The following is a 12267-nucleotide window of genomic DNA, read 5'->3' as shown; positions in this document are numbered from 1 at the left end:
TCCTGATGGCAAAGCTGCTCCTCCCACGCCAGGCTGCCTCTTGCTGATTTCCCTCGGTACACAGAACAGCAGTGCTTACCTTCCAACTCTTCTTTCTCATAGTGGATGTTGAGAATTGTACTGGTCCCACCCTGATCCACCACAGCTTCTTCATCTGGTCTCTGTTGAAACATAAATTAGTAGCCACAGTAATACCCCTACATTCATTCAAACACTCATTCAAGTGAATTCCCTGGCGATCCAGTGGTTAGGGTTCCACGCTTCCACTGCAGGGTGCATGGGTTCGACCCCTGGTTGGGGGACTAAGATCCCGCATGCTGCGCGGCCCCCCCAAAAAAACAAACAAGCACTCACTCAAGTACCGTGTGTATGCCACACCCTTTATGCAACACTGAGGGGGAAAACCCAATGGTTTACAGATATTTTTACTTTTTTTTTTTTTTTTTTTTGCGGTACGCGGGCCTCTCACTGTTGTGGCCTCTCCTGTTGCGGAGCACAGGCTCCAGACGCGCAGGCTCAGCGGTCATGGCTCACGGGCCCAGCCGCTCCGCGGCATGTGGGATCTTCCCGGACCGGGGCACGAAACCGTGTCCCCTGCATCGGCAGGCGGACTCTCAACCACTGCGCCACCAGGGAAGCCCAAGTTTACAGATATTTTTAATTTCAATCTCACAATATCTCTGAGATGCAAACGTGGCAGCCATTCTTTCTCATTTCATAAATAAGCAGCCGGATACTCAGAAAACTTTAAGTAATTACTGCCCAAGGTCAGAAATATGGTAAAAGGCAGAGCGAGGACTGAGTCCAGGTCTTGTGACTGCAGATCCCGTGCCTTTCCCACCCCTCCCCACTCCACCCATATGTCTGTATAACATGTTGGCATTTTGCAAGTGGTGTCAACCAGATTGTCTCATTTGGTACAAGCTGGTGTCCTTGACCTCTGTTTACCACTCTGTCCTTGAAATTCTCCACCCTTCTCCTCTGTCCCACCCTAAGTCTCATCTCCTTCTTCTAAACATAATTCCCAAGGAAAAGCACTCTATCTTTTGTTTCCCACACTTGAGCCTTACAATTTCAACAGTAGCCTGAAGCTGTGAGGATTGGTATTTGACAAACGGCCAGAATGTCACGCCTCAAGATCCATGTGTCTAAAACCCAACTAATCTGCCTTCCAAACTAGTACCCTGTGCCCATTTATTTACTCCTACCCATGACTCCATCACTTCGTAGTCCACATTTGAAATCTCAAGCTTATTTATTCATCCATTCCACGTATTGAGTGCCTATCATATGCCTTCCAGGAAACAGTTCCTTTTTCTTATCAAGTCCTCGTTTGCAATTTCTCTCGAATTCACTCTCATCTCTGATCCTCTCTATCCTCCACTGTCCAGCCCTTTCAAACACAGAGGACATTTTTTCAGTTATGGAACCACACTCATTTTCTTCCCTGAGGGCTGCCCCTCGGCCTAGAACTATCACCCTCTCCCTGCTACTCCCACGTCCATCACCAGCAGCTAACACTTATTCATCATCCCATAGATCTCAGCCTAAACGCACTTCCTTAGAAGGCTTCCCTGACTACCTCCCATTAGTATGCCCCCACAGCACACTGTATTTCTCCTTAGTAATGAAATGTCTCTGCTCCTTAAGGGAGAGACCATATCTTTCTTCCCCGTTTCCCCAGCACCCTGCAGACTTTTCACAAAGTAGGTGCTCAATAAATCTTTGTTAAAAGAACAAAGATAATGGCATCTACCTTATCAAGACCCTCACCAGATCCTGAATTATTTCAAATAATTATTTCCCTGACAATCAATTTCCTTTACCAAACCTGCAGCTCTAGCCAGGCTCTCTGATCCCGTAGGCACCATACACATTCCACACTGTCTGGTCATCTAGCAGGTCCTTCCCCAACTCTCCAGCACACCCAAATCCTCACCATCCTTGTAGATCCTGCTCAAATTTCCAACTTCCGGTTCCAATTGTACTGTTTTATAGTTGCCCACCTATGCTCCCAAATAAGGCAACCCTGAACATAAAGCAATCCATTTTCCCAATGAAAAGATTCAAGAACAGTTTTCGAGGCCAAACTTTTAGGGAAGTAGCTAAAATAGTCAAATGTCAATTTACAGTATTTTATTTATCAATTTAGTTTTATAGGCATATTTTAAATTATATATTATTACTACCATGGAATAATCTCCAAGATATAATATTAAGTTTGAAAAGCAAGGTGGAACGGCCGCCCCCTGGGGAGTTCGGGGAGCGCAGGGTCGCCGCTGCCGCCGCCGCCGGCGGCGGCGGCGGCGGCGGCGGCGGCGGCGTGTGAGCGGACGGTCGCACGCGCCGCCGCCTCCATAACTGTTTACCCCGCTGCATTGTGGGAGTTCGACTTCCGTCGCCCGCCAACCGCCGCCAACCGCCGCCTCAGCTTTCGCCGCCGCCGCCGCCCACGCCATGGGGTCCGTGACTGACGACGAAATCATACGGAAGCGTCTCCTAATTGATGGAGATGGCGCTGGAGATGATCGGAGAATTAATCTGCTAGTGAAAAGTTTCATTAAATGGTGCTACTCTGGATCCCAGGAAGAGGACTACAGCCAGTACCAACGTATGCTGCTCACGCTGTCCCAATGTGAATTTTCAATGCGCAAAACTTTGCGGGTATATGATATGAATCTCAGAGAAATGGAAAATTATGAAAAAATTTACAAAGAAATAGAATGTAGCATTGCTGAAGCACATGAAAAAATTGCTGAGTGCAAAAGGCAAATTCTTCAAGCAAAACGAATACGAAAAAATCACCAAGAATATGATGCATTGGTAAAAGTGATCCACCATTATCCAGACAGGTGTGAGACATTAAAGGAACTAGAGGCTCTGCGTAAAGAATTAGAGCATCTTTCACATATTAAAGAAGGTGTTGAAGATACGCTGGAATTGAGAAGGAAACAGTTTTACGTTCTTCTTACTGTCCTCCATGAACTTAATCAAACAACGGAAAATTATGAAAAGCCCGCAAAGGTAGAAGCAGCTCAAGAAACAAGCATGGAAACTGATCCTAAACCACAGACCAACTGACCACTCACCATTCCCAAGAATATTGAAGTAGCAACATGATCTTAGTGTGTTCAGAATTTGTTGTGCTCTTGAGACATTTAAAGTGAGACATTTAAAGTTTTGGCAGTGAACTACTTTGCCTTTAAATATTAATGCACAGTTCATTCATATTTCTTCACACAAAGGAACATGACTTCATTATATATTTGTTTTTATTGAAATGCCTTTTTTGTACTTAAAAGATAGGAAGCAACATCCAAAAATGTTTAATGTTTTCAAGCCAGATATGTTAGTGCTCGTTGGTATTCTAGGTAGTTTTTGGTCACAAAATAAGTGGAAGATAGTGAGAAGGTGGCATTTCTAGGATGTATATGAGAAAATGAGTCAATTTCTGGAAATCGTTACCACTTTTGAAAATGAAGTCCATGAATAGGCTCTCAGGAGGGCTGTGACCTTGTGAAATTAAGTACAAAATGTTTGTGATGTACGCTTATTGTGGGAGAGTTTCCATGATAGTAAGAAGCACTGATAGCAGAGGTAATTACAAGATGCAAAGTAAATCAATATGTATTACTTTCTAGATCTCTGTCCTTAATACTTGAGCAATGTGGTTGTTAAATGTTTTGTTGAAATGTTTTCTCTCTATCGTTTTGTTCTGTAGGAGTCATTTTCAAGAGTCTTGCAAAAAGGATTTCATGATCTTTTTGAAAAATTAAACTAAATCTGAATCACTTGTAATTGTCTTAAGTATTGAATTACTGTCTAATACTTCTTTAGGTTCCATTCTTATCCATTTATTTTAGTTCAGAAACATGGCACTTTGCATGAATCATACCTTAATAATGTTACATTTTTGTAATTTTAATACAAACTCGTATCTTTAAAAAACTTAAAAGATGGGGCTTCCCTGGGGGCACAGTGGTTGGGAGTCTGCCTGCCGATGCAGGGGACGCGGGTTCGTGCCCCGGTCCGGGAAGATCCCACATGCCGTGGAGCGGCTGGGGCCGTGAGCCATGGCCCTGGGCCTGCGCGTCCGAAGCCTGTGCTCTGCAACGGGAGAGGCCGCGGCAGTGCACAGGCCCGTGTACCGCAAAACAGTAAATAAATAAATAAATTTAAAAGCTAAATAAAAAGCAAGGTGGAGGAAACTGTTTAATTTGCTAACTTTTATCTAACAAAGGGTGTTGGAATAAAAACATCTGCTTACACTTAAAAACATACATAGGAAGAATGAGCGAGCCGTAAAAGATGTTTTTAAATAGTTACCTACAGAGGAGGGAGGGAATGGGGTAAAGAAGATAAGGATAGAAACTAAATTTCTTTGAAGATAACTTATTTTGCACATTTTTTACATAATTTTAAAACAAAATTAATTAATTTTAAAAAACCCAAAATTTTACATTTTAAAAAGCAATTCCCACGAATCAAAAACAAAATGAAAACAAGTGCCAAACTGATGGCATAACTATTCCAAGTAACTTTATACCATAAAGTTATAACTCACTGAACGTTCTTAGTGACATATATCCTAAGAACGTTCTCAGTGACATATATCCTAAGGACAAAAAGCATTTGAAAAGATCTTAAACTGCTTTTTAGTTGTCATGTTGTTGGTTGTAGTGTTGGTGTTATTTTTCTGAGACTGTTGTGTACTGTGAGATAAAATAAATGAGTGATTATGTGAACTTTCTGGCACTCTCAGTGTGATTGAGACCTGGGGTTCTCAGAAGGTGTGAAAGCAGATACGGTTGCAGGACACATAGTCCTGAATTTGAATTGGAAGCACTGGAAGTATCAACAATGATATATCTTTAAATGCTTTAAAATTTGTAAATTTATATTTCCTAGCTCCGTCCAGACTAAAGGCCTAGAAAAAATGATCAGCCAATGGTAATAAGTATCATTAGCACCTAGATTGTGGTCTCTTAAAATGCCATTTTCTCTTAAAAGACATTCAAAGACAACGAGGGTTGTGTCAAAAGGGCTCAGGATCCAACTTAGAGAGGTCCCTTGCCAAAAACAGGACAATGTGAACATCAGTAAGGGTAATAACTGTAACAGATTGAATATATCAAATATGTTTAAATCCATGAGTTCACCATGTCACTTTAAAAATTAGCTAATTGGTCAACATTGGAGGATAATACTAGCAAACCAACTCATTATTTTGCAAAATGGTAAAAATTTATCCCGACTTTCCTATTTAAATTGTACCATAGAGTGGTACCATAGAGTAGATGAGAGAAGTTTCTTATTATAGAAAAGAATAAATGAAGAAGGAATGTTAGAATTAGAACATCGCCATTTTGCAATCCCTAATGGACTGCATTGATTTTCAAGGCCACTAATATCACAAAAAGAGAGACAACCAGACACTGTGTGCCTCCTAATGGGAGACCTTATCACCACGCATGAAGTAATCTCACCAAATAAATTGTCCCTGAATCTGATCTAGACTCTAAATCCAAATACCAATTTACCGAAAATACAAAGAAACAGAGTTCAGTGGGAAAAAAATACCACAGGAGTATAATCAGCAAAATCCAGACTGTGGAAAACTATAGCTATAGAACAAATCCTCTCCCCACCACCTTTTTTAAAATAAATAATTGCAAGAAGAGAAAGAGAGAGAGGAAGGCAAAACCAATAGGTTAAAAGAGACAACAAACCAATCTCAGTATGTGGACTTAATTTGAATACTGATTTAAACTAACTAAAATAATTTTTAGTTATTTATAAAGTAATTTTTAAAGTTATGACATTTGAGACAATCAGAAATGTTTATCTTTTATGATATTAAAGAAATTATTTTCTCTTTAGGTGGTACTATGCTTATTTTTTTAAAGAATCCTTATCTTTTAGTATTCATACTGAAATATTTACAAACGATTACAGATACATAAAACAATATGTTAACTTAGAAATACTACTTTTCTCACATTTTATAAAGTAATGTTATTCAAAATCGTCAGATACATCTTTAACATCAATGTTTTCCTCATTACCATAGATGCTTTGAGTCAATCTCCCAGAGCATGTCAGTTTTACTTCCAGCTAAGTTGTAAAGACTCTCATACAATAAGTCAAGTCCTTTCTAAAGAATAAGTTTTAGGTGGAAAAAACTTACCTTTATTTTAGACTTATTTGTTATCTGTGAATTTCCTGACAGCAGGAGTCACATATTTTCATCTTTTTGTTCTCCTAGAGCCTAATACAGTAGCTTACCACTGTAAGTAGCCTGTGCTCCTGTAAGTTACAGGAGGGTAGGTACTGTGTCTTATGTTCACCACTATGTACCTAGCACCTAGTACAATGTCCAGTATGTGGTGGGTATCCAATACATTTTGATGAGTAAATATTTATTAGTTTTTTTAACTCTTTCTCATATGATCATATATTTCCTCATAAAACTTCACATATATGTATACCTATGTACGTATATACGAGTAATTTTTCATGTTGGCTTCCCCACAGGTTTGTAATATCTGGAGGGCAGGGACCAATTAATTACAATGCTTAGTACTGTCCACAGACACCTCACACAGCATAGAACACAGCAGGAATCTGGAGCGGGGCTGTGGTGCAGAGGGAGGGATGACTGATTTCTTGACTCTAAGACTATAAAAGCAAAATATAAAGAGTAAGGTCGATCATCTAAAATATTCAGGTTGAAAATCAACTTGTTGTTTGTTTCCCTAGTTTAGACTGGTTAATCACAGTCTAAAGTCACTGAATAAATGTTCATCCACTTTCTTTGTCCTGCCAAAGAAAACAGAGCCATTGTCAAACACCATCAGCCACAGCATTTGAAAGGTCAGGCTTGAATGTGAATGTGTGGCCCTTGATTGGATCCTGGTTCAAAAAACTATTTTAAAAAACTATAAGGTGCTAACAGAAATTTAATCAACTGGATGGGTGTATGATTATATTAAAGAATTACTGTCAGTTTTTAAGTAAAATAATAATACAGGAGTACATCATTTTATTGCGCTTCACTTTACTACACTTCACAGATATTGTATTTTTTACAAATTGAAGGTCTGTGGCAACCCTGCATGAAGCAAGACTATTGGCACCATTTTCCAACATCATTTGCTCCCTTCATGTCTCTGTGTCACATTTTGGTAATTTGCAATACTTCAGACTTTTTCATTATTATTATATTGTTATGGTGATCTGTGATCAGTGATCTTTGATACTACTATTGTAATTGTTCTGGGGCACCACATACCATGCCCATTTAAGACAGCAAACTTAATCGATAAATGTTGTCTGTGTTCTGACGAGCAGTTCCCCATCTCTCTCCCTCTCTTCAGGCCTCCGTATTTCCTGAGACACAACGATACTGAAATTAGGCCAGTTAATAACCCTACAATGGCCTCTAGGTGTTCAAGTGAAAGGAAGAGTTATACGTCTCTCACTTTAAGTCAAAAGCCAGAAATGGTTAAGCTTAGTGAGGACGGCATGTTGAAAGCCGAGATATGCCAAAAGCTAGGCCTCTTACACCAAAGAGTTAGCCAAATTGTGAATGCCAAGGAAAAGTTCTTGAAGGAAATTAAAAGTGCTACTCCAGTGAACACACAAATGATAAGAAAGCAAAACAGCCTTACTGTGATGTGGAGAAACTTTCAGTGTTCTGGATAGGAGATCAAAATAGTCACGACATTCCCTTAAGCCAAAATGTAATCCAGAGCAATGTCCTAACTCTCTTCAATTCTATGAAAGCTGAGAGAGGTGAGGAAGCTGCAGAAGAAAAGTTTGAAGCTAGCAGGGCTTGGTTCATGAGGTTTAAGGAAAGAAGCCGTCTCTATAACATAAATGTGCAAGGTGAAGCAGCAACTGCTGCTACAGAAGCTGCAGCAAGTTATCCAGAAGATCTAGCTATCTCAGATAATCGATGAAGGTGGCTACACTAAAGAACAGATTTTCAGTGTAGACAAAACAGCCTTCTATTGGAAGAAGATGCCATCTAGGACTCTCATAGCTAGAGAGGAGAAGTCAGTGCCTGGCTTCAAAGCTGCAAAGGACAGGCTGACTCTTGTGAAGGGCTAATGAAGCTGGTGCCTTTAAGTTGAAGCCAATGCTCATTTGCCATTCCCAAAATCCTAGGGCCCTTCAGAATTATGCTAAGTCTATTCTGCCTGTGTTCTATCAATGAAACAACAAAGCCTGGATGACGGCACATACGCTGACAACATGGTTTACTGCATATTTTAAGCCCACTGTTGAGATCTACTGCTCAGAAAAAAAGATTCCTTTCAAAATATTACTGCTCATTGACAATGCCCCTGGTCACCCGAGAGCTCTAATGGAGATGTACAATGAGATTCATGTTGTTTTCATGCCTGCTAACACAACATCCATTCTGCAGCCCATGGATCAAGGAGTCATTTTGAATTTCAAGTCTCATTATTTAAGAAATACATTTCATAAGACTGTAGCTGCCATAGATAGTGAATCCTCTGATGGGTAGGGGCAAAGTAAATAGAAAACCTTCTGGAAAGGATTCACCATTCTAGATGCCATTAAGAAAATTCTTGATTCTTGGGTAGAGGTCAAAATATCAACATTAACAGGAGTTGGGAGGAAGATGATTCCAACCCTCATGGATGATTTTGAGGGGTTCAAGACTTCAGAGAAGTAAGTAACCACAGATGTGGTGGAAATAGCAAGAGAACTAGAATTAGAAGTGGATCCTGAAGATGGGACTGAATTGCTGCAATCTCACCATGAAACTTGAACAGATGAAGAGTTGCTTCTTACGGATGAGCAAAGAAATTGGTTTCTTGAGATGGAATCTACTCCTGGTGAAGATGCTATGAAGATTGCTGAAATGACAACAAAGGATTTAGAATATTACATGAACTTAGTTGATAAAGCAGTGGCAGGGCTTGAGAGGACTGACTCCATTTTTTTTTTTTTTTTTTTGGGGTACACGGGCCTCTCACTGTTGTGGTCTCTCCCGTCGCGGAGCACAGGCTCTGGACGCGCAGGCCCAGCGGCCATGGCTCATGGGCCCAGCCACTCCGTGGCACGTGGGATCCTCCCAGACCAGGGCACGAACCCTCATCCCTTGCATCGGCAGGCGGACTCTCAATCATTGCGCCACCAGGGAAGCCCCTGACTCCAATTTTGAATGAAGTTCTACTGTGTGTAAAATGCTATCAAACAGCATTGAAGGCTACAGAAAAATCATTCTTGGAAAGAAGAGTAAATGGATGTGGCAAACCTCATTGTTGTCTTATTTTAAGAAATTGCAGTAGCCAGCCCAGCCTTCAGCAGCCACCATCCTGGCCCATCAGTAGGCATCAGCAGCAAGGCGAGCTCCTCCACCAGCAAAAAGATTATGACTTGCTAAAGGCTCAGATGATGGTTAGCATTTTTTAGCAATAAAGTATTTTTTAATTAAGGTATGTACATTTTTAGATATAATGCTATTGCACAATTAATACATTACAGTATAGTATAAACATAGCTTTTATATGTGCTGAAAAACCAGCAAATTTGTACAACTTGCTTTATTGCAATATTCACTTTATTGTGGTGGTCTGGAATTGAACCTGCAATATCTCCAAGGTATGCCTGTATTGTAATATGGTGATTATGTCATTTTTTTAAAAAAAGGGCCCTTAATCTCAAGTGATACATACTTACTTATATGATGTCTGGGATCTGGAGAATGGGTAGACCCATAAACGAAACAAGATAGGTTGTTTGTTCATTGTTGCAGCCAGGTCATGGTGTACTTCAAGTCTCTCTACTTTGGTATATGCTTAAAATGTTCCATAAATTTCAAATATATTAAAGTTTGCTTAAAATCATAAAAAATGAAAAGAAAGGAACATCAAGGCTCATTGGTCTGTGCTTGCTGCAGATTCCTCACCAGTTGATTATTACTTCCTCTGATACCGTCATTATTTATGGCTGAGAGGATTTCTTAACCATGGATTTCCAGGGTTCCTATGAATGGGCTTCAGAAGATTATGTGTGAGGGTGCATTTTTCTTGGGAGAGGGTCCATAACTTTCATCAGATTCTCAGGGGAGCTTGTGGCTCAGAAAATATTAGAATCATAAGAACCACACTGTATAAGTTTAGGAGAAAAAGGAAAGGAGGGAGGGAGGGAAAGAGAAAGGGAAAGAAGGATGAACTAGAGAAAAGACCCTGTTTCTGTATGTCTCACTGGCTCATGAGAATGACCCACTATGTAAATGTGTATTGACTTGGGTGCCTACCGGAAGGACTAAGTAAGATAAAAAGAACTCAGAGGGTTAAATACACATTAAAACATTGAAATTGCAAGGCACATCATGAGAAAGAAAGCACTGTTATAAGCCTTGACAAATGAATGAATTATAGCTGAGTAGCAGACCAGATTCTCACTTACAGTTAATGGACAAGTTAAAAGGCACCGGTGGGGCTGAGTCTTACATAATGGCCCCAGATCCTTGAAGCAGACACAGAGGCTGCAGGAGAGGGAGAAGCAGCAGGCAGTGGAGCCCACCTTGAGCCCTCTCCCTGACCCCCCGCTGCGGCTCCACTCTGAACCTGCAGGGTGGTAGTACTGCCAGGCTCAGCTCAGCCTCCCTTCCTGCAAGCAGTCTCGACTCTTTCACCTCCAAAGCCCCTTTCATCTTTTCTCTTTAATTAATTAATTAATTTTTTTTTGGCTGCGTTGGGTCTTTGTTACTGCGCGCAGGCTTTGTCTAGTTGCGGTGAGCGGGGGGCTACTCTCCATTGAGGTGCACGGGCTTCTCATTGCAGTGGCTTCTCTTGTTGCGGAGCACGGGCTCTAGGTGTGCGGGCTTCAGTAGTTGTGGCTCACGTGCTCTAGAGCACAGGCTCAGTAGTTTTGGCACATGGGCTTAGTTGCTCTGCGGCATGTGGGATCTTCCCGGACCAGGGCTCGAACCCGTGTCCCCTGCACTGGCAGGCGGGTTCTTAACCACTGCGCCACGAGGGAAGTCCCACCCTTTCATCTTTTATCCAATGGTTTCAGGTAACACCCTCCTACCCCACCCACCCAACAACAACAAGTACTTATTGAGTTCTGATACACAATCATTTTAAATCAACAAATACAGAAGTGACTTCCAGGGTTTCTAATCAACAAACTAAGTCACCACAATTAGTACTGGGAACAAATATTTACTGAGCACTTACTGTATACCTAGCATTGTGCTTTACACATCTTACCTCACTTAATCCGCACAACAGTCCTAAATCAAGGCTAAGTAAGATCTCACAAGAGTTAAGTGAGATAGGAGGAACGTCAACTCAAGTCTCTCTGTATTAACATTATATACTACAATGCATTAACATCATACACTAACGTTGCCAAAAGCAAAGAACCTGGTCATTTTAGAGAGCTCTGGTCACCTACTCATGGATTAATGTCCACAGTGAAAACAGCTCAAGATCGTCATATTATTACCTTCTTAAATCCTTGTACTTCACACTGCCTTTACTGCCCAGAATTCCAATACTTCTCCATCTCCTTATTCACTTCCAACTCCCTCTTCATCCAGAAAGCCCATGAGTTCTGACCCCCTGTAGAGCCCATCACTGAATCTGACCCAAAGATCCCCAACTCTCTAATACCCTCAATTTGACTTCCTCAATGAACGCTGCCAACCTATAGCAAGAAAAAGGGGTTCCATGAGGATGTATGCAGCTGTTCTAGACCCCCTCTCAGTGGCCGTGAGCTCCTGAACATCCATGAGCTTCCTATTCTGACACTTCAGCAGTCTGCTAGGGGCCTAAAATTCCAAAGTGGCTCTGGTTTCTCAGTGACTTTTTTATTGAACCCTACTTGGAGTCACTCCTGTTCCATACAACTTACTAGCTAGCACATCGTGGTTGGCAGAATAATGGCCCCCAAAGGACTTGAACATCGTAATCCCTGGAACCTATGAATACGTTACCTTACACGGCAATGGGGAATTAAGGTTGCAGACGGAAACAGGGTTGCTAATCAGTGGACCTTAAAATAAGGACATTATCTGGATTATCCAGTGGGATCAATGTAGTCACGAGGATCCCTGAAAGTGGAAGAGGGAGGCAGAAGAGTGCAGCTGGAGAACGAGGTTTGATGACAAAAGCAGGGTCTGAGAGATGCTGTGTTGCTGGTTTTGACTGTGGAGGAAGGGAACTGCAAGCCAAGGAATGCAGGCAGCCTCACGAAACTGAAGAAATTAAGGAAACAGAT

At 41.2% G+C, this 12267-nt stretch overlaps 2 protein-coding genes across 2 annotated transcripts in view; one reads left to right on the top strand and one right to left on the bottom strand.

Annotated features, from left to right (window-relative positions):
• SLC4A8 (solute carrier family 4 member 8) overlaps nucleotides 1–12267 on the bottom strand; it is a gene marked incomplete at its 3' end in the record, with an annotated part of 84750 nt that overhangs the window by 66482 nt on the left and 6001 nt on the right. The window contains exon 2 of the mRNA XM_082666158.1: nucleotides 80–161. Within this exon, the coding sequence (XP_082522284.1) occupies nucleotides 80–161 (82 nt within the window). The remainder of the gene's footprint in view (nucleotides 1–79; nucleotides 162–12267) is intronic.
• LOC309830053 (THO complex subunit 7 homolog) lies at nucleotides 2458–3081 on the top strand (the record flags this gene model as incomplete). Its single annotated transcript, XM_082666349.1, has 1 exon — nucleotides 2458–3081. One exon carries the CDS (start codon nucleotides 2458–2460, stop codon nucleotides 3079–3081), a length of 624 nt encoding a protein of 207 aa, XP_082522475.1.

Source organism: Grampus griseus (genome assembly GCF_964374135.1).
Source record: "Grampus griseus genome assembly, chromosome: 11".
Taxonomy (NCBI): Eukaryota; Metazoa; Chordata; class Mammalia; order Artiodactyla; family Delphinidae; genus Grampus; species Grampus griseus.
The sequence above is the reverse complement of the archived record's forward strand: the minus strand, read 5'-3'. Positions and strand labels throughout refer to the sequence as shown.